Here is a 21937-nt window from a genome sequence, read left to right as displayed (position 1 = left end):
AAATATACTTACAGGATGGAGGGCATATTGAGTGGTGAGTTCATTATATGCCGCATGAGTGAAAGGGACCAGATTCTGCTGCTGAGCACTCATGGTAAACAAAGACTAGGAGAAAGAGGATGAAATCCTGTGTTACAAACCTCACCTCCACTATACAGACATACCTCATCACACCTTAGCTGGTTCAGACCCAAAGGTCAGTTTTACACACTAGTCACAGGCTGATGCTAACCAACCCACAAGCTCTACAGCTCTGGATTAGTTGCATTTCAGCACCCATAATTCAAACTCTGTAGCAGCACGGTTCACAGCAGCAGCAGCAGAACAATCACTTTGAAGCATCGCACAGCAACACAGATCCATAGGTGAGCCCAGAGGATAATAGCATGCAACTCTGAAAGAATGGGAGTTCCAGTGGGAAATAAAGTGGGCATTTCCTACAGGAATCTGAAGGAGAAGAGGGCGTTGGCAGCTCCGGATTAGGGAAGAACCAGGTTGGTTGGCGTTGACACTTGATATAAACTAAAAGGTAAAAGACCCCTGGACGGTTAAGTCCAGTCAAAAGTGATTATGGGGTTGTGGCGCTCATCTCGCTTTTAGGCCGAGGGAGCTGCTGTTTGTCCACAGACAGCTTTCCAGGCCATGTGGCCAGCATGACTAAACCGCTTCTGGTGCAATGAGATACCGGGACGGAACCCTTCGTGCACGGAAATGCCATTTACCTTCCTACTGCAGCGGTACCTATTTATCTACTTGCACTGGTGTGCTTTCAAACTGCTAGGTTGGCAGAAGCTGGGACAGAGCAATGGGAGCTCACCCCGTTGCGGGGATTTGAACTGCCGACCTTCCGATCAGCAAGCCCAAGAGACTCAGTAGTTTAGACCACAGAGCCACCCGCGTCCCTACAAGCATCCTGGCACTGTTAAACACAACCCTTTAACTGGAGACATTAGGGATCATTGAGCTATAACTCCACTCTATTTTTTTGTAGTGTTAAAGCAACAGCTTTGGATGGTGGAAATGTTCCAGTACTCATCGAAAATACTTATCCCCAGTCTTAATTATAAATTGACCCTCCACCTCCTGCGGACCTACCTCATAACCGCTGATGGTAATTTTGACAGATACGCCCAAAGGCTGGTTAGTTACTCCCGCCACTGATTTGACCAGTGACATAAGAAGCAGTGGGAACCACACAATGCAGATGAGCACAAAGACAATGAAGCCTCCCATCCCGTATTTCACAAGCAATTTCTTTTTCTGCCCCGGAGGCTGGGGGTATTTCTGCAAAATGGAGAATGGGAACAAAGCTGTGTGTATACTCCACTAATAAAAAAATTTTTAACCCCCCCAACTTGTGCATCAAGGTAGGACAAACTCAGCATTCTGAAAAACAGAATTCCACGCATTTGCTTAATTTGCATATATTTGACTATCCTACATATATTCCACTCAGGGCCAGCCTTTTGGCGCTTGATGGAAAACCACAAAATAATAAGAAGAGTTTGGATTTGATATCCCGCTTTATCACTACCCAAAGGAGTCTCAAAGCGGCTAACATTCTCCTTTCCTTTCCTCCTCCACAAGAAACACTCTGTGAGGTGAGTGGGGCTGAGAGACTTCAGAGAAGTGTGATTAGCCCAAGATCACCCAGCAGCTGCATGTGGAGGAGCGGAGACACAAACCCGGTTCACCAGATTACAAGTCTACCGCTCTTAATCCCTACACCACACTGGCTCCTAACACCTCCCTCCCCACCAGGGAAGAGGGAGGGAGTGATAATCTACACCAGGAACAAGGAGGAAATAAATATCTACACTGGGATGTGCTGAGCCATTGCATCCTGCTGCCTGAGGCGGTCAGCTCACCTTGCCTCATACAGTATATTTAGGTGCCAGGCAAAAGCATTTCTCTTTGGCTTGGGCTGGTTCACATTCAATGTCCTTTTACATGTGTTTTTGTGAGAGGGAGTTATTGTGGGCCACATGCATTTTCAAAATATGAGCAGAGAAGTGTAGGCCACATTCCACCACAGAGTTAGGCACACTTAAACTTGTTGTATTGTGCAGCCAGACAAGAGATTCGCCCCAGTCATTGCTCCTGATAGACCACCCGGAGTCATCTTGATTGGCGGAGCTAATGGTAAACCTTAAGCAACAGGACTCACTTTCTCAGATTCTCTCCAACATTTCAGGATGAAAATGTTGGCATAGATATCCTCCACACAGATCCAGCTGGAGAGGCTGAGTGTGGTGTCGGTCCAAACCCAGTCCATGGCAGCCCTCAGTTCTGTCAAAAACGGTATCAGGCGAAAGCTGCACAGAGGAGGAGAAAGGTGACTAGTTAATGGGGCAATAAGGACCCAAAACAGTCAAAGCCTGTCTACAAAAAAAGGCTTTCCCAGTATTGTAAGAGTGATACATATTCTCAAACTCTGATGCCCTTTTGTTGGCATCCATCTGCCTCGAGAGACAATGGAATGTGAAGTCCTCAGTTGGAGAATCACGGCACCTGCTGTGGCTGCAAAGACCAGTAACTCATAACTGCTGCCTCCTGCATTGCTTTTGCTGTCTTAGCAGCACTGAAGTGACCTCTCCGGGACTGAAACCAGCTTGGCTGCAGGAGTTGCCAGAGGTGGTGTACAAGGAACCATCCAACTGTCTTAGGGACTCCACTCTGGATTCTTGAAGGGTTTACTTCTTCTCCTGAAGGTATCTCAGAAGGTAGCAGAGGTTAAGGACCAGAGTTTTCCTTCTCCAGGAGGACTACCTTCCCAGGTTGATTAGCTCCATCTGCCCCTCTTTTCCCTCCACAGCACATGCAGAAACCACCTCCTTGACTGTTGTACCCACTCTTCGTCTCGTCCACTTAATCCACTAGAGCTTTGTCTTTGTCCCTACCCTAACTCACTGAGGATTTGTGACTCATCCACTACCCTCACCTGGTTTAGCCAACCAGTCGAAGCCGTTTCCCGGGGTGTGGCCGCTATGGTACACCGACAGCTTCTAGGAGCCACAGGTGAGATCCGAGTGCAGGGTGGGGACCCAAAGTTGACAAACTATCCGGGAAGGAGCACGACGCTTTCCCCTACATATTATACCCACTTCAGAAGTCAGGGAAACCCTTTGGCATTGCATAAAAGCCCAACTGTGTCCTAGTCAATGGGGCGATTAAGACCATTGTGCATCTGCTGTAGCCTAGTGGTGGCCGAATTGAGAGAGGGGCTCTAAAAGGCGTTTGGACCAACTTGTGGAGGGCAAGGATATCGGTAGAGACTAGTAAGCATGGCTATATGCCACCTCCAAGATTAGAGGCACCAGGCAAACGCTGCACATGGAAACACTTGGCAGATATTGTGTGTGTGTGTGTCTGATACACAACCTGCTCCCCTCCTTTCTAATGTGCAAACTGCTTCACACTTCTCATTCCAGCCTCTTCTATGCAGGAATGGAGGAATCCCAACTTGCCTAAGGCCACCCAATAATGTTTACAGCCAAGCAGCTGCTGGAACACACAACTTCAGGAGGTATCTCAAGCCAGCATCTGCCTCCTACCTTCCTGCCCTCTAAGCAGGTTACATTACTCTGAAAAAGCTTGTAACAATTATTACAGTGAAAGTTTTTTCCTAATTTTTACCATTACGTAACTTTAGGCACCAGGCAAAAACATTCCTACTTCGTCAGGCTATGGCCTTTTTACGTGGGTGAGATGTTTCAATCTAGTTTTTTTTCTAAAAAAAGAATAGCTTTTTCGATTTTTATAAATGTTAGTTTATTGTATGTTTGTGTTTATTTGAGGGGCTGTGGCAAAAAAGCAACTAATATAATAATAAAAATAAAATTTCTTACACAAAATAGTAAATTGATAATTTTGTTTCAAGTAACTCAGTGTGAGACTGTAAGGACCTCTTTTACCTTACAATTCTGTTTCCTATGTATGTTATTTCTATATTTATAGAACCCCTGAGGAATTATTTGTTCCAGCACAGGCCTGCAATAAATCTTCCTTCAAGCACCTGGAGATTTCCACCCACCCACCCACCCCCTTTCCCCGCCTGTCAGCCGTTCTTTCTTGCTTCTGTGATTGGCTTGTTAACATAATGGCTTGCGTTTCATGGGGATATTATTAGGTTTCTCTGCCCTCCTTTATAAAAGTGCTGCTTACCCTTGGAATAAGAAGAGGTTTATGCAATTGTAGCTCTTAGTCAGAACATTGCCCAAGACCCGTTCGGGGTAACCGCATTTGATCTGATAAGCCGACAAACCAAAATAGACACACTTGACCAAATACCACAGCTGAGCCACCGGATTCCTGTTAAACCTCCTGCAAGTAAACAAGAGAGATGTTCCAATCTCCATCTTTAACAACTATGACTAGTTAGAAGAAAGACTTCTCTCAGTGCATGGCCCTCTTTGAACTCCGCAGGCAAACGCAGCAGCTAGGGATGTAAGGAGGAAGAGATTTCCACCCCGTGCTGTGTTTGCCGCAGTCAGCGCTGCTTCCGTACTGCTACAGTTCAGCTTCTGCTGACACCTACCTTATGCATCTTGCTATCCGCTATGGCCAATGTAATTGATTGCATACTTGTTTTCAATGCATTTCAATGTAAAGGAAACCTCAAAAACAATGCAGTAAATAATGCGGTAACTTTGGTAACGTTCACAGGCTATAAAAACAGAACAATGGCCAATACCACTTATATCTGATCACACGATTTCCATCCCTGATCTTGGCCAAATATGCAAATTGTGCCAAATTCTACTGCCATTTCCCTTTCCAGCAGAACTCTCCAGCATTCCCAATTGCAGTCTAGGCTGAGCATGCAGAGACATCTTGAAAAAGTAGTAAACATCAGCTGTGTGTGTGTCTATGTGTGAAGGGGGAGGACTAAGCACCAACACATTCATTGCAATTCAAGGGAAATGCAATATAAATAGGGGGTGGGGATGAAATTACCTACATATCATTTGTGAAATGAAAGCAGCAATAGCAGTGAATGCTGATCGCATTGGCTGGGTTGATTTCTGATCTGGACATGGGACAAATAAGCAAACATGGATGCTTTAGTTGAGATTCTTGCATGACCCTCTGGGCCTGTTTGAACTCTACAACTCTATGATTCTATTATCAGCGATTTCTGCTCTAGTTCCTGTTTTTGTTGGAATTCTCTGGCATCTTTCATTGCCATACCTTTCCGTTACTCCAGGCAAGATGAAGAACATCCAAAAATGGATGCCAAAGACAAGTAACACCTGAAAAACACATTTCCCAAACATGCTCTTTCTCAGGTAGATGGCACGGTCAACTATCATCGTCCCAAATTGCACCAACAGCATCACCAGGAAAGCTTCAGGCACCTGGTCTTCTGAAAGGGACTCTGTGATGTCGGCGGCAGCCGAGTGTTTCTGAAACAAATTAGAAGCATTCGTTGATAACATGCGGGTGTGAAGAAAAGGAGCACGCCTAGGCTTCCAGTCAGAGTCTATGGGCAGATCAACACTACAAAGCTATTATTGTTTACTGAATTTATAAACTACTTTGCTACTATAGCAAAGTTGTGAAATTTTTAAAAAATCCTCTATTTTCTTGTCCAATCCAATACTTACAGGACATAACTTAAACAGACGCAAGTCATAACCACAACGTCAAGGGAAGAATATACATCAGGAGGCTTAGTTTGGTCAGAATCAAGTACAGCTGTACCTTGGAAGTCGAACGGAATCCGTTCTGGAAGTCCGTTCAACTCCCAAAATGTTAGAATACCAAAGCAGGGCAGCCCCGTTGGATGTTTGGCTTTCAAAAATAGTTTGCATACCGGAACAGACACTTCTGGGTTTGCGAGGTTCGGGAGCCAAAACGTTTGGGAACTAAGCTGTTCAACTTCCAAGGTATGACTGTATGTATATACATTTCCAGAGTTATCACTAAATACAGTGGTACCTCAGGTTAAGTACTTAATTGGTTCCGGGGGTCCGTACTTAACCTGAAACTGTTCTTAACCTGAAGCACCACTTTAGCTAATGGGGCCTCCTGCTGCCGCTGCGCCGCTGGAACATGATTTCTTTTCTCACCCTGAAGCAAAGTTCTTAACCTGAAGCACTATTTCTGGGTTAGCGGAGTCTGTAACCTGAAGCGTATGTAACCTGAAGCGTATGTAACCCGAGGTACCACGGTACATCACTTCTGGTAAATGAGTCCCCATAGCCACTAGAGGGCCGTGAAAATTTGTGTCCCAGGCTTTTTAGACTCGGCCACCGATGTACTATCTGAAACCAAAGGGGCACATTGCTTGGCAGATGTGAAATATATTGGCTCTCCTACCCCACTATAGCATCCACACTTTCAAACAGATTAGCAGAACAGATTCAAGCCTCCTTAAGAGTTTGGTGTCAAATACCTCCTTGGTTCTGGAACATGCAAAGCAATAACAAAGTGCTTTTGAGTATGAACTTTAGTGTGGCAGCTAAAGAAATTTTGGAACTTCCTGCCTATTGATATCGAGAAGGCACCTTCACTGTATTTAGCACCCGCTAAAAACATTCTAGGGACGCGGGTGGCGCTGTGGGTTAAACCACCAAGCCTAGGACTTGCCGATCAGACGGTCGGCGGTTCGAATCCCCGCGACGGGGTGAGCTCCCGTTGCTCGGTCCCTGCTCCTGCCAACTTAGCAGTTCAAAAGCACATCAAAGTGCAAGTAGATAAATAGGTACCGCTCTGGCGGGAAGGTAAATGGCGTTTCCGTGCGCTGCTCTGGTTCGCCAGAAGCGGCTTAGACATGCTGGCCACATGACCTGGAAGCTCCCTCGGCCAATATAGCGAGATGAGCGCCACAACCCAAGAGTCGGCCACGACTGGACCTAACGGTCAGGGGTCCCTTTAAGGTAAAGGTAAAGGTACCCCTGCCCGTACGGGCCAGTCTTGACAGACTCTGGGGTTGTGCGCCCATCTCACTCAAGAGGCCAGGGCCCAGCGCTGTCCGGAGACACTTCCGGGTCACGTGGCCAGCGTGACATCGCTGCTCTGGCGAGCCAGAGCCGCACACGGAAACGCCGTTTACCTTCCCGCTAGTAAGCGGTCCCTATTTATCTACTTGCACCCGGAGGTGCTTTCGAACTGCTAGGTTGGCAGGCGCTGGGACCGAGCAGCGGGAGCGCACCCCGCCGCAGGGATTCGAACCGCCGACCTTTCGATCGGCAAGTCCTAGGCGCTGAGGCTTTAACCCACAGCGCCACCTGCGTCCCTAGGGGTCCCTTTACCTTTACCTAAAAACATTCTTGTTTAGACAAGCCTACCTAGAAAAAAAATGTGAATTTTGACTTTCTCTATGTTTTAAACTATTGCTGCAAATCTTTCTTAATTTTATGGCTTTATCTTTTGGTAAACTGCTTTGAGGTTTGTTTGGGTTTTTTTAAAACAATCAAGTGGCGTGTAAATTTTAGGAAATAAATAAATACAACAAATAACTCCTACACATCAGGCATTGTGGAGGAGTGGCTTCAAGCCAATTGGCAAACATTCAAGGCACCTGTTGCTTTAGTAATTAGCAAGGCGAGCTGATACTTACACCGAAAGCCCAGTAGCCGAAGATGACAATAATAAAATTAATCACATCAACCAGGAACATGAGTGCATAAACGTCACAGATTAGGCTGCATTCTGGATGAATAATGTCATAGAAGAATTGCCTTATGGGCTGGTATATCTGAAGAGCGCTGCAAGTGAAAATTTATCTAGGTCAGTCCAGTTGAAAAGGAGAGTCGTGTTTTTCAAAAGGGTCACTTACTTTTCTGAAAGCTCAGTGGAATGTATGCCGCATGTCTAGCAGAAAGAGTTCGGCTGTATTCGTGAATCATCCACCGTAGCTCGTAAGAACCTGGTCACATCCATACCATACTTTTAAAATCTCTCTTCTACCACTTTAAGGGCTCCCCGCACCACGCAAAAATCTTCAGAAATGCATCTTGTTAAGGGAGTCCTAACAGCACCCTTAACAAATTGCATTGAGGTGAAGTCGTGACTCTTATAGTGCTACGAGCGGGCTTTAGAAGTACAGCGCTGTTGCTGTGACCGCAGTGTCACACACCCATAAAGCTCTAGGGCTGAAAGGAGAATCCTTTAGTCACAAATATTCCCAAGAGAAAGCATGTCAAGCACTTTCACAAACTTTTTGGACTGCTTCGTCTTTAAATACTCGTATTCACAGAGACTCTTGAGAGTCCCATGGACTGCAAGAAGATCAAACCTCTCCATTCTGAAGGAAATCAGCCCTGAGTGCTCACTGGAAGGACACATCCTGAAGCTGAGGCTCCAATACTTTGGCCACCTCATGAGAGGAGAAGACTCCCTGGAAAAGACCCTGATGTTGGGAAAGATGGAGGGCACAAGGAGGAGCCAATGCAATTCTGGGCTGCATCAATAGGAGTATAGCATCTAGATCAAGAGAAGTAATAGTGCCACTGTATTCTGCTCTGGTCAGACCTCATCTGGAGTACTGTGTCCAGTTCTGGGCACCACAGTTCAAGAAGGACACTGACAAACTGGAACGTGTCCAGAGGAAGGCAACCAAAATGGTCAAAGGCCTGGAAACGATGCCTTATGAGGAACGGCTAAGGGAGCTGGGCATGTTTAGCCTCGAGAAGAGGAGGTTATGGGGTGATATGATAGCCATGTTCAAATATATAAAAGGATTTCACATAGAGGAGGGAGAAAGGTTGTTTTCTGCTGCTCCAGAGAAGCGGACACGGAGCAATGGATCCAAACTACAAGAAAGAAGATTCCACCTAAACATTAGGAAGAACTTCCTGACAGTAAGAGCTGTTCGACAGTGGAATTTGCTGCCAAGGAGTGTGGTGGAGTCTCCTTCTTTGGAGGTCTTTAAGCAGAGGCTTGACAACCATATGTCAGGAGTGCTCTGATGGTGTTTCCTGCTTGGCAGGGGGTTGGACTCGATGGGCCTTGTGGTCTCTTCCAACTCTATGATTCTATGATTCTATGATTCTAGAAGGGGACGACAGAGGACTAGATGGCTGGACAGTGTTCTCGAAGCTACCAGCATGAGTTTGACCAAACTGCGGGAGGCAGTGGAAGACAGGAGTGCCTGGCGTGCTCTGGTCCAGGGGGGCACGAAGAGTCGGACATGACTAAACAACAACAACATTCACAGAGTACTGAAAGATAGCCTTTTAAATATAACCAACTACGTGGAATTTAACATTGTGCTGTTCCAATCATTCATCTGTGCGGACATTGCAGCTTTGCAGATGGAACAACCCCCCCCCCCACTCTTCCCTTCATTCCCTGTTCTGGGGGCTCTCCCACGCCCTGAGCCAATTTTGCAGGCACTGGGTGGGGGGTGGAAAGCCCCATTACACTTCCTCAACCAATATGTGAACCGAAGCTCAGCTGTCCTGTGAAAGTCACACTACTCCAAATTTTGCAATGTAGTTCTCCAACCGAAGTGCACATATACAAGGGGAAGTATATAAATAAAAATGCATATACTCATGAATGCCACACCTGCAGAGTGCATTATATTAGGGAACACTGCCTGGGAAAATGTCTTCCTATGTCAACATTGAATACAAAAATATTAAACAGGAAATTTGCACTATAACGCTGATGAATTTTCACAAGGATTTCTTTTTTAAAAAAGCTAAATGTTGCAGATTGCTGCAGAAATGTGGACAACTGAATTCATGACTAGGAAAATGAGAAACTGAGAGAACCACAATTGACAGTTGCAGCCACTGCATAGCTTTGCCTCACATTGGCTCTGGCGCCATCTACAGTTGACCTCCTGGCTCCACGCATCCCAAAGGGCACCAGCCACCATTAACACACAGATGTCAGCAGCACAGTCTATTACAGGGAGTGGAAGGTCCATTGATGACACCCGTATTCCCACCCACCCACCCACCCACCATCTTGCCCCCAGCTCTGTTCATTCATGTTACAACATCTGACTTTTTAAATAGATTTTTAAAAAATAAAAATAAAATCCCAATTTACATTTTAACCAGCAGCTTCTTTGCCTTCATCATCTGCCGTTTCATTGCTGCTTTAGTAAGTCTCTTCCCGCCAGTGGGTTTTTTCCTGAAAAGGCTCCATTTCTTCTTGGCTTCCTCCAGAGTTTTGTCTGCCAAAAAGGAAAGTTAATCACAGCTCTCTATCTGGGAAGCATTCGTTTCACGAGAGCAATACCTCATTTTAGGCTCTCACCAACTCATGTGGGGTCCGTCCGCAAAACACAAAACACTTGATCCGCCACCAACTCAGTCACGTTATCCATGCCGCCAGTCCTCCAAACATCGCTTCCAGTGACCTCTGCATAATATTAAAATGGAAGCTCTTCTGCCAATTTCTGCCCCAGAGGTCCCCCGCCCCCCAATTGCTGGCACCGCAACAGTTTAATGAACACAGGGAGGTCAAGTTTTCTGTTTCGTATGTGTAAAAGATGTTCAGAGAAACAGGGAAGAAAAGGGTGGGTGGCCAATCAGCCGTAAAAGGAGGAGGAGGTGGAGCAGGAACACAACAGACACAAACAATTCATTGAAAGATCCCAAGAACATAGGAAGTTGCCTCATCTAGAGTCCATTAGCTCAGTATTTTTTTCCAAACTTTTTCTTCTTGGCCACACTTTTGGAATAAAATTTTGCTCACCAATTTTTTTTTTACTGATAAGAAATACAAGGGGAAACCAAAAGAAACAACTCAATTTATATAACATAGAACCCAACTACCTTCATTAACACTCCTGGAGGTGGCTCTGGAGGGACTTGGGTATCTAGAAGAATAGTTTCCTCCTGATCCAGATGGACGTTCCTTCAGATGGCCCCTGTGCCTTTTCTTCTTTTGCCTCCCTGCCAGGTTCTTTTCTTTAGCGTCTGGTATACTGACACCTTTGGAATCCCAAAGTCCATAGCACTGTAGAATGCAGTACAGTGAAACACATCAGTGAAACACAGGGACCACGGACTGCTTGAGGAAGCAAGAGACGATGACAGAGAGATTAGCAGAGAGTTGCTTGAGACTGAGGCCTGAGGCCCCTCAACTCATCAACAGAGTCCTCTCTGGAGGTGTCTCAGTGTTTATTTATTACAGTGGTACCTCGGGTTACATACTCTTCAGGTTACATACGCTTCAGGTTACACACTCTGGGTTAGTGAACCCAGAAATAGTGCTTCAGGTTAAGAACTTTGCTTCAGGATAAGAACAGAAATTGTGCTCGGCGGCACAGCAGCAGCAGGAGGCCCCATTAGCTAAAGTGGTGCTTCAGGTTAAGAACAGTTTCAGGTTAAGACGGACCTCCGGAACGAATTAAGTAATTAACCCGAGGTACCACTGTATTACTTTTGTATCCTATCTTTCCTCCGAAGTGTTCAAGGTTCATCCCCACAACAACAACCCCACTCTTAGGTTAGCAGGAAGGATCCCCAAGAACACCAATATTTCAGGGGTCATGCCGGCATAAGTGTCAGGAGGTCCTACACACGAGTAGGAGTCTGGTAGAGAAATATGCCCGACTGGCATGTTCTCTCCCTCCTGGTCATTCTTTCGGGAGATTCAAAATCTTTCTCCAGTCCGAATATCACAGCGAGTGATACCAAGAGGCATCAGCACATTTTAGGATCAGCAGAGTATAGGCAGTCAGCATTCAGACTCAGTAGCGCAGCAATTTGGCTAAACTACGTTTATTTACATATACACACTTGGAGTATCGTAACTCAGCTCCTTCCTCTTCAGCATCAGACAGCAAAGAGAAAGAACAAAGGACAAAAATCCTACATCATGGAAACACAGTAATAAAATATCCAGTCTCCGTCACTTCCCACAATGTGGAATGAAAACATACACCATCATGTGATAAAAACAATCCCATGACTGCAACACAGGGAATGAATCCTAACAGTAAGATCTGCCAGTATTGATTCAGTCAGCTGAGCTGGGATGAGGGAGTTACACTGGCGTATCTCTGATTGAGCCAGGAGATCCACTCATCCAAGTGGACCTTGGGTTTGGATAGCCCCCTTGCCTACCCATGCTGCCACCAGAATCCGACCTTTCAATGGAAATAAACATAAGTGGCAAGATAATAATACAGTGGTACCTTGGAAGTTGAACTGAATCCATTCCGGAAGTGTGTTCAACTTCCAAAACGTTCAGAAACCAAGCCACGGCTTCCGATTGGCTGCAGGAAGTTCCTGCAGCCAATCGGAAGCTATGGAAGCCCCATCAGACGTTTGGGTTCCAAAGAACGTTTGCAAACTGGAACACTCACTTCTGGGTTTGCGATGTTTGGGAGCTAAAACATCCAAGTACCAAGGCGTTTGACAACCAAGGTAAGACTGTAATAATATAGAACTGTGAACCACTGAATTTAAGACTGGAAAATGAGAAGGCGAGAGAAATCAAAACTGATGAATTTTGCCCATCCCTACTTATGATGAATAAATGTTAATGAGTCCGTGCTCTAAAATAGCTCCATAAAAGAACGGGTGGCGTTACCTTCAGGTTATACCTGTGGAAGAACAAGGCCAGCAGTTGAACCAGATCAAAGTGCACATAGCCATCCTTCTTCTCGATCCCAGCAATATTGGGCAAAGCAAGCGGCTCTTCCGCGTAGACCCCACAATAGGCCTTGGTGGTCCAAGGAAAGAATCCAAACTGAGAAACGTATTTGACCACAACTGTTACCTGGCAAGGGAAGGAAAGTGTGCAGTCCTCAAAGATGCTGGATTCCAAAGGCAAAGGGCTGGGAATATGGGAACACAACCCAATTTTATTATGAGAAATCGACCCCCTGTATTTATCCCATTTATTTGATAATTTCATTTTCAGAAAAGTTCCGCGGAAATTGTATGAGGCCCAGATAACACGTTCAACATATGCCCTTGTCAGTGTGGTGTAGTGGTTAAGAGGAGTGGACTCGTAATCTGGTGAACCGGGTTTGCGTACCCACTCCTCCACATGCAGCTGCTAGTCACACTCTCTGAAATCTCTCAGCCTCACTCACCTCACAGAGTGTTTGTTGTGGGGAAGGAAGGGAAAAGGAGATTGTTAGCTGCTTTGAGACTCCCTAGGTTAGTGATAAAGTGGGATATCAAATCCAAACTCCTCCTCCTCTTCTTCTTCTTCTTCTTCTTCTTCTTCTTCTTCTTCTTCTTCTTCTTCTTCTTCTTGCTGGATTCAACTGTGATATATAAGTTTCTGCTCTATCTGTTTGACACAGGGCATGCTGGATGCCCTTAAACAAATTTATTTCCCAATGCCTTTAGCAGGGATACAAAAGCCCAAGCACCTGGGTCCCATCAATCAAGGTGCCTAGATTGAGGAAGAGGGTTGGAATAAGGTTTCCCATCCTCCCTTATGTGGCAGAGTGGGTTGCCAGGTTGCCATCCTCTCCTATATATCAGGAATGGGGAACCTCTGACAGCACAAATGCTGCATTCGCTTCTGGACAACATACCAGTGATGGTGGGGCTAGTGGGTAGAGCAACAAATGTAAATATTATCTTAGTACAGAGGGCCAGACAGAGATGCTTAGAGAAACACATGACCCCCCAGAAGCATGGCCTAGCCCCCATTTTTGGTCCCAACCACTGCTGACATGAATCTCTTGGAAAGTGGACACCAAAGGAAGATGAGCCCGAGGCTCAAAAAGGTTCTTTGCGCTGTTCTATAATATCCTTTGTTCCTAGTTGCAACAAGTAGCTCTTCAATGGAGGAAGAGATTGTTAAGTATAATTGTTTAATTGTACATTGAAATGGAAAATGACTCTGTTCCACTGAAATTCTATTGAAGCTAAGAAGAGCTCTCTGAGTGCCTAATGGGTTGATAATTAACTTAGGATGTATATCTGCTACTCTCTTATGTAGTGTTTAACCTTAGATCACATGGTACGGTTATTCAGTTGCAAATCTACATTATGAAGGAGTGGTCCTTTGTTCTCAGTCACCAGAGAAGAAAGGTGTGCAAAGGAGTCTCTCCTGGAGAAAACAGCCTTAGGCTGGAATGCAGGCTAATGGAGTCTATGTCTGGAGAGAAAGACACTTGATTTCAGGTCTGTTTGGAGTAATTTGATATTTTTAAGAAGCTGGACTTGTGCATGGACAAGCACATGATTTTATGCAACTATTTGGATGTATCATTATTATTTTATGCTCTGTTTGAATAAAGTTGTGTTAGTAAAGCTTTGGAAACATATTTTAGTCTGGACAATTTTTATTCTAAGATGACCCGGTTTTTATTCACCCTAGGACCTCAAGGTGCACAATATTAATATCTGCAATAGGGCTCCCAAGTCAGAGGCTAAAACTTCTAGGAAGACTAGCAGAACAACACACAGATGAGAATATCACTCAGCCATATAAGCAGGATCTACTGAACACTCACCTCTGTGTAAATGATGGCTGTCATCCAGAAGAATTTTGTAGGCCTTGGAATAGACAGCATGGCCCACAGAAATATCAGGATAGGTAGAACCAAAGTGAGGATGGATGCGGAGACCATGTGGTTTAGAATGATCACAAAATAACACAGCATTTCTGACTTAGACACCATAGCATTGTACAAAGCAACTCCCAGCTTCAGGGGCCTGGGAAGGCTCTGGTAGAACTTATCTGACTGCTCCAGCTCATTGTCATGAAATACCCTGCATGACATTAAAAATAAAATAAAAAAATGAAATGTAGATTATTTCCATTTGTTGAAAAAGGCATGTCCACTGGCTTGTACATTTTAGAACTAGTAGCGCAGTTAGAGTAGACTGGGGCAGAAAATAAAACAGATTTCCCCAACCTGTTGTCTTGGACTGCAGCTCCTCTCAGCTGTCCTGGCTGGGGATCAGAGGAGCTGTACTCCAAAATATTTGATAGCCATCTTCAAATATTTAAAGTGGAATCATATAGGGGATAGAGCAAGCTTGTTTTCTCCTGCTGCGGATGGTAGGACCCAAACCGATGGATAATAATAATGATGATGATGATGATACTTTATTTATACCCCGCCCATCTGGCTGGGCCTCCTCAGCCACTCTGGGCGGCTTCCAACCAAATATTAAAATACCGCAATACATCAAACATTAAAAGCTTCCCTAAACAGGGTTGCCTTCAGATGTCTTCTAAAAGGTTGGTAGTTGTTGTTCTCTCTGACATCTGGTGGGAGGACGTTCCACAGGGTGGGTGCCACTACTGAGAAGGCCCTCTGCCTGGTTCCCTGTAATTTGGCTTCTCGCAGTGAGGGAACCGCCAGAAGGCCCTCGGCGCTGGACCTCAGCGTCCAGGCAGAACAATGGGGGTGGAGATGCTCCTTCAGATATACTGGACTGAGGGCCAGTTACAAGAAAGGAGCTTCTGAATGCACATCTGGAAGAACTTTCTGACGGTAAGAGCTGCTCGAGAGAGGAAAGGACTCCCTTGGAAGGTGGTGGACTCTCGTTCAGTGGTGGTTTTTAAGCAGAGGTTGGGTGGCCATCTGCCATGGATGCTTTAGCCAAGATTCCTGCATAGCAGGGGGTTAGACTGGATGACCCTTGGGGTCCCTTCCAACTCTACAATACTACAATTCAAAGGTGCCGGGTTGGAGAAGATGGATATAAGTTATTCATGAAGGTAAATATATACCTGTTCATTTATCATATTATGTTCATTTATTGTAGTTATTACATGGCACAAAATATTTAAAAGCTCAAATCCCACATTAACAAAGTGCATGCATTAGATAAAGCAAGTCACTTACGATCTTGGGAACAGGTTTTGCCCAATCCACATTTTTGGAAGCAATGTCACCTAATATGAAGTACTTTTGCATGCTATTTTCACTCACACATGCATTTTTATTCATGCTTTACTCTAGCACGCGCATTCAGTTTTTTACACGTTACTTGGCTGGAGAACTGCTTTGCACAACCGACGTGAGTTGCAGCTGCATTTCGGTTCGTGAAATGCTTCAGGAAGTGCAAATTAGGCAGGTTTCCCTTTTTAAACACAAACTGAGCTGAAATTTCTCCCCCTCTCCCTAGTTGCAAATCTAGCAAAATCTGGATAGCCACAGGTTCCCCATCCCTCCAGTATACTCAGTTAGTTGATGCTTAATTGCAATAAGCTTCTTGCCTGTTCAGGAGCCATTCACTGGCTGTCCTTGTAGCAGGAACATTGCTCGATGGCGGTGCACCTGATTCCTCACTTCTCACAAATAGGGAATGTGTAGATCCTTCCATTACTGATGAAGAGGAGCCCCAGCTGGCAAATTCTGTACAGGAAGATGCTGAAGTAAGCCCTTGGGGGCGGGGCCCACTGTGGCTCCCTGCTTCCACCTTCTCATTTCCAGTCACACCCCTGGAAGCATCGCTGGATCTCCTGCTCCCCAAAGGCAGAAAACAACAACACCTTAGTCAGTAAGGCCCCACCTGCATTAGACATTTAAAGCACTCATAAACCACTTTAAACAGCCATGGCTTCCCTCCTGGAAACTCTAGTTTGTCAAGGGTGCTGAGGTTGTTAGGAGACCCTAAAGCTATGGTTTTCCCAGTAGTGATGTATGGAAGTGAGAGCTGGACCATAAAGAAGGCTGATCGCCAAAGAATGGATGCTTTTGAATTATGGTGCTGGAGGAGACTCTTGAGAGTCCCATGGACTGCAAGAAGATCAAACCTCTCCATTCTGAAGGAAATCAGACCTGAGTGCTCACTGGAAGGACAGATCCTGAAGATGAGACTCCGATACATTGGCCACCTCATGAGAAGAGAAGACTCCCTGGAAAAGACCCTGATGTTGGGAAAGATGGAGGACACAAGGAAAAGGGGACGATAGAGGACGAGATGGTTGGACAGTGTTCTCGAAGCTACCAGCATGAGTTTGACCAAACTGCGGAAGGCAGTGAAAGAGAGGTGTGTGCTCTGGTCCATGGGGTCACAAAGAGTTGGACACGACTAAATGACTAAAGAACAACATCCCCCTCACAGAGTTCCAGCCCTCAGAGTTCACAACTAAAGACTTCTCTCTATGCTCTTGCTGAATAAAGAGAAATGAATAAAGGAAAAGTCACAGCAAGGGAATTTGCAGGGCATTTCCAACTGTCGGTAACAAGTTACTACTCACCTGCGGAGTTGCACAAGGGATGGGTCCACATACTCTCCAAGCGGGCATTGGGGTGACCTGTTCTTACTCTCATTCATCGCTGTTGTTTCAGCTTCACTTTTTACATAATCTGGTTGGGTTTTCTCCAGGTTATAATACTGAAGGACAATGTCTGCTGAGGCCACTTTTCCCTTAAAAGAAAAACTAGTTAGTTAGTTAGTTAGTTAGTTAGTTAGGGCTTACCCATTCTTCCTCTTGTCCTGCTGCTTTCACCTGGGGAAAACTGCTCTTTAGAGCTCATTCAGAGCAAACAGCAATTCAGGTTTTGCATAAAGACCTTGGGTTTTAGAAAGACTTTGGATTGCAGCCAAAGTTCTGCCGGACACTGAGGTCCAGCGCTGAGGGCCTTCTGGCGGTTCCCTCGCTACAAGAAGCCAGGTTACAGGGAACCACGCAAAGGGCCTTCTCGGTAGTGGCACCCGCCCTGTGGAACGCCCTCCCATCAAATGTCAAAGAGAAAAATAACTACCAAACTTTTAGAAGACATCTGAAGGCAGCCCTGTTTAGGGAAGCTTTTAATGTTTAATAGGTTATTGTAATTTAGTGTTCTGTTGGAAGCCGCCCAGAGTGACTAGGGAAACCCAGCCAGATGGGCGGGGTATAAATAAATTATTATTATTATTATTATTATTATTATTATTATTATTATTATTATTATTTTGTTGTTCCGCTAACACAGTACACTTCTGCTTACACAATGGAATTGCCCTCTCCCTGTGCACACACACACACACACACACAAAATCTGCTCCAGAGGAAGAGAAAGTCCTGTTGCATGAGCAGGATTCAGCATGTGAAGCACTGGAGACATAGGAGTCAACTCCTAGGGGCCAAGGGGGCTTCAGTCCCCCCAATAAAAGATTTGAGAAGGGCCGGGGGCCTGCAAAGTTGATGAGCATTACCATTCGTGTGTGTGTGTGTGTGTGTGTGTGTGTGTGTGTGTAGTGTTATGTGATCGATGATGTGGGGAAGGACTTACCTGGACCCCGCAGGTACCCCTGATTTGCACCCCTTATTGGATACAACACTCTATAAAAGCTGTTACTATATTCTGAATTGTTTGCTTTGGAGATTTCAGTTCTCCAGAGGACATTCCAACCAGACCCTGGAAGCTGAGAAACTAATTCAGTGGGTGGGACTTAAGGATGCGATCCAGAATCTGTATGCTGTACTCTTCCGACTTGATCTGTTCCTGCTTGCTTTTCTAAATCGGGAAACAGTGTCGAGGTCCGGAGAGCTTACCTTCTGAATCTCCCGCCAAATCATGCATTTTTCTATCCTCAGCACATTTGCTACATCCAGGTTATCTTTACAAAGCGAATTCAGTGCCTCTGTGGTGTCATCCAGCAACGCTTGGATAAAAACCCAAGTGAACTTAACAATGTTGGTTGCTCTTTGAACGATGTTTTCTGCTGAGAAGAGAAAGCACATGTAAGAATCACCAAGAGCCTTGACGCAACCCAAAATATCTTTTGTACGCCTGAAACTTCACCCCCCCCCATTTTCTGCACCAACTGCAGCACCTGAAGTTCTCCCAAGATTGGAGATGGCTTGTTTGGCAGTGCAAATGCTTTGTTTTATTTTTTACTTGGAGAAATCTCTACTCTTCCTCATTTCACAGATGAAAATGAGGACAACTTTCTAACAATTCTATTACCTCATACCAATGATTACTATCTGAGTCTCATCCCATCACTGCCTTCTTTCAGATGTCTTCTGAAATCAGTATTGTTTAGACAGGACTTTGCAATATGATGTTTTCTTCCTTTTTAACCAACCAGTATTTATTGCTGTTTTGTTTTTATTTAAATTAAAATGCAAAATCAAGCTTAGAACAAAATCATCACAGAAAACAGGTAAGAAATATAAAGGCGGGGGGGGGGCAGAGACATCAGCAATACATTCCAGACTGCGGGTATAATGGAAATTATAACAAGTCTATATAAATAAAAACACCACAAACAGAGATATGCCTTGTTTTCCAAGGGAATCAGCTGCATTTCCAGTTTTTGAAGGTCTGAATGCATTGCTATTTTATTGTATTATAAAGAGAAGGGATTTTCCTCGGAGCCACAGGTGAGGAAAGAGTTACATTTCCCCTCCATGTTTGCAGGAATCCTGATAATTATCAACACTTATACACATGTGCATGAACAGATGCTCTGTATCGCTGAGCTACAGTCCCCTACGAAAGTTGTTATCAACAGAAAAACGCTGGGCAATTTACAAGAACCATCACCATTTGATTAAGAGTAATTTGCCAGTACCATATTGAGGCTCTGACTCTTCCTTTCCTTCCTCAGCAACAGCATGCCAAATATTTCCTAGGTAAATAGGCAGAGGAATTAATCACCTGGCTCATCCAAGTCCTCTTCTGGGGCTGACTTCTCCAGATTTCCTTCCCAGGATTCCATTTTCATGTTGGCTGAAGCACAGCAGAACAACACATTGGAAGAGCATCCCAGAATTGTGAACCCAACCCTACGCCTTCCGTGGTGTGACACAGAAATTCCAGTTTTTGCCATTGGAAATTTACTGAGAAAGATGCGAGGAGAAGAGGAATCTAGCTTTCCACATGCAGGGATTTTTTTAAAGTGTGGAAACATAAAAAAGTGTGACACACACACCCCTCTAGTCTGAAGTTGTAAAGCCCAGGCGAGACTGTACCTCATGTTTAGGGTATCTGCCTGTCATTATTATTACACATATTTATTTGTATACTGCTGAATTGCCAAGGTGGCTTCTAAAGCGGTTTACAAGTATCATTTCCACTACCTGCCAATTGGCGCTGCTGCTGCTCCTCCTTCCCTTGGTCCCTGATTTCATCCAGCTCCCTCATCTTTAGAGCTGACTTTGAACTGGTCATCCAGGCTTCATAGGCAAGCTGCAAAAAAGTGAAGCTTGTTATTCAACAGTTATTTAGGGTAGGAGTGAGGCAAGGGGAGAGTCCATCAAACTACATCATTTCTGCCTGGATTTAACTTTGAGGTAGAAATCTAGGACAGCGACGCAGGTGACGCTGTGGGTTAAACCACAGAGCCTAGGACTTGCTGATCAGAAGGTCGGCGGTTCGAATCCCCATGACGGGGTGAGCTCTCGTTGCTCGGTCCCTGCTCCTGCCAACCTAGCAGTTCGAAAGCACGTCAATGTGCAAGTAGATAAATAGGTATCGCTCCAGCGAGAAGGTAAATGGCGTTTCCGTACGCTGCTCTGGTTCGCCAGAAGCGGCTTAGTCATGCTGGCCACATGGCCCGGAAGCTGTACGCCGGCTCCCTCGGCCTATAGAGCGAGATGAATGCCGCAACCCCAGAGTCGGCCACGACTGGACTTAATGGTCAGGGGTCCCTTTACCTTTTTAGAAATCTAGGACAGGAGCACCTGCAGTCACCACAATGGTCTATGGCACCTTCCCTGCATCCCCTTCAAAGATCCAAAATGCAGAACAGACTCTTTGCTCTTCCCGCTCGGTTACTGTTTGCCCCGCCCCAGTCTCTCCTATGTTGACCATGCTTTGCTGAGCAGAGCAGAGGTGCAAAGAGTTTCTGTCTGGGATTGAGTGCATATAATAAAATACTAGGTGCAATGAAGTCCTAATCTTAATTATGTGTCTTTGCCATAGGGAAGGGATTGCAGATGCAGGACGACTACAATATTCAACACTTTTTGCATTTATTTCTCCCATCCACCCTTCTTCCCCCCCCCCCCCGTTTTGTGTAACATCCTGACTAATGAAGAGTTCTGGGCCACTCAAAAGCTTGCCAATATTTTGTGTTGCACCCAGCTTTGGTTTTGAGTGGGGGGGGGGGTGTTCTGGATAAGTAGGGCTACCTTTGCTTTTTATGAATGAATTTCATCCTCACAGTCCACATTTCCCATTGGCAGGATGATTCCCTTTGCCCTTATTCCCAAAGTTCTGTCTTCCTGCCCTCAAACCCAGCTCTTTTTGCTCTTCTGGAAGAATTACCACACACCTGGAATGCTGTTTTCTTCTTCAGAGATTCCTTCTCACTCTTTTCAGTGGGCCCCTGTTCCTCTTCTTCCTCGCTATCCGTCTCAAAGAGGTAATAGCTCCCACTTCGAACCACTGAAATTTAATGTAGGAAGCAGACACAACTGAGAACTTGAAAAGTCATGTGGAACTCTATGCCACCACACATCCATTTCATACTTGCCACCGTGCATCTATTCACCCCGCTGGTTTCAAATCTACCTACCCCTGGCTTCATACTTATTCCATAAAATTTGTACACTGCTTGAGTGCTTTTAAAAGTTTCAAAGTGGTTTTTCTTTTCTTTGCAGCCACTAAAACACATTAGAACTTCCTCTTCCACCCACCAAGAAGATGACAGAAGTCCACACCTCAACCATCTGAATGTGAGTTCAAAGATGTTAATGGGTAACTATTGCACTGCAGAACCACCACTGTGCAGGTCTGAGGACCTTTCAGAATAGTTCTAAGACCTTTCCTAAGACCAGCCCCTTTGGGGCTGAAGAATAAGGAGGAAATGTCAATGCATGCCGACATGTTGATTTTAATTTAATTTAATCTGTAGCTGCATGTCAGTCTCTGGGATGCAATGGCCTACATATGGAACTGAATGCAACAAGACGTAATGCTGGTCACTGGTTCTAAAAGGGGAGTAGACCCATTAATAGAAGAAAGGTCTATTGGCCATTTTTAACCAAGAGAGCTAAATGGAATCTTCAGGTTCAAAGGCAGTATATCTTTGAATGTTAGCTACTGGGGAAACCCTGTGGGTTTTGCATGCTACTTACATAAATATATAAATCTGATTCCCAG

The 21937-nt window shown here is 45.1% G+C and overlaps 1 protein-coding gene across 1 annotated transcript in view; it reads right to left on the bottom strand.

Annotated features, from left to right (window-relative positions):
• LOC309372749 (piezo-type mechanosensitive ion channel component 2-like) overlaps window positions 1-21937 on the bottom strand; it is an 87229-nt gene that overhangs the window by 4524 nt on the left and 60768 nt on the right. Inside the window, exons 32-47 of the mRNA XM_081916575.1 lie at window positions 21108-21220; window positions 19912-20020; window positions 19490-19561; window positions 18379-18548; window positions 17098-17267; window positions 16111-16356; window positions 14393-14651; window positions 12505-12693; window positions 10740-10923; window positions 10009-10135; window positions 7565-7712; window positions 5191-5405; window positions 4165-4323; window positions 2168-2315; window positions 1096-1284; window positions 13-105 (exon numbers count right to left, since the gene is read on the bottom strand). Coding sequence (XP_081772701.1) covers window positions 13-105; window positions 1096-1284; window positions 2168-2315; window positions 4165-4323; window positions 5191-5405; window positions 7565-7712; window positions 10009-10135; window positions 10740-10923; window positions 12505-12693; window positions 14393-14651; window positions 16111-16356; window positions 17098-17267; window positions 18379-18548; window positions 19490-19561; window positions 19912-20020; window positions 21108-21220 — 2591 coding nt within the window. The remainder of the gene's footprint in view (window positions 1-12; window positions 106-1095; window positions 1285-2167; window positions 2316-4164; window positions 4324-5190; window positions 5406-7564; window positions 7713-10008; window positions 10136-10739; window positions 10924-12504; window positions 12694-14392; window positions 14652-16110; window positions 16357-17097; window positions 17268-18378; window positions 18549-19489; window positions 19562-19911; window positions 20021-21107; window positions 21221-21937) is intronic.

This window comes from Podarcis melisellensis (genome assembly GCF_964234715.1).
Source record: "Podarcis melisellensis genome assembly, chromosome: 6".
NCBI classification, from domain to species: domain Eukaryota; kingdom Metazoa; phylum Chordata; class Lepidosauria; order Squamata; family Lacertidae; genus Podarcis; species Podarcis melisellensis.
Note: the sequence above shows the minus strand (reverse complement) of the source record. Positions and strands in the feature narration are given on the sequence as shown.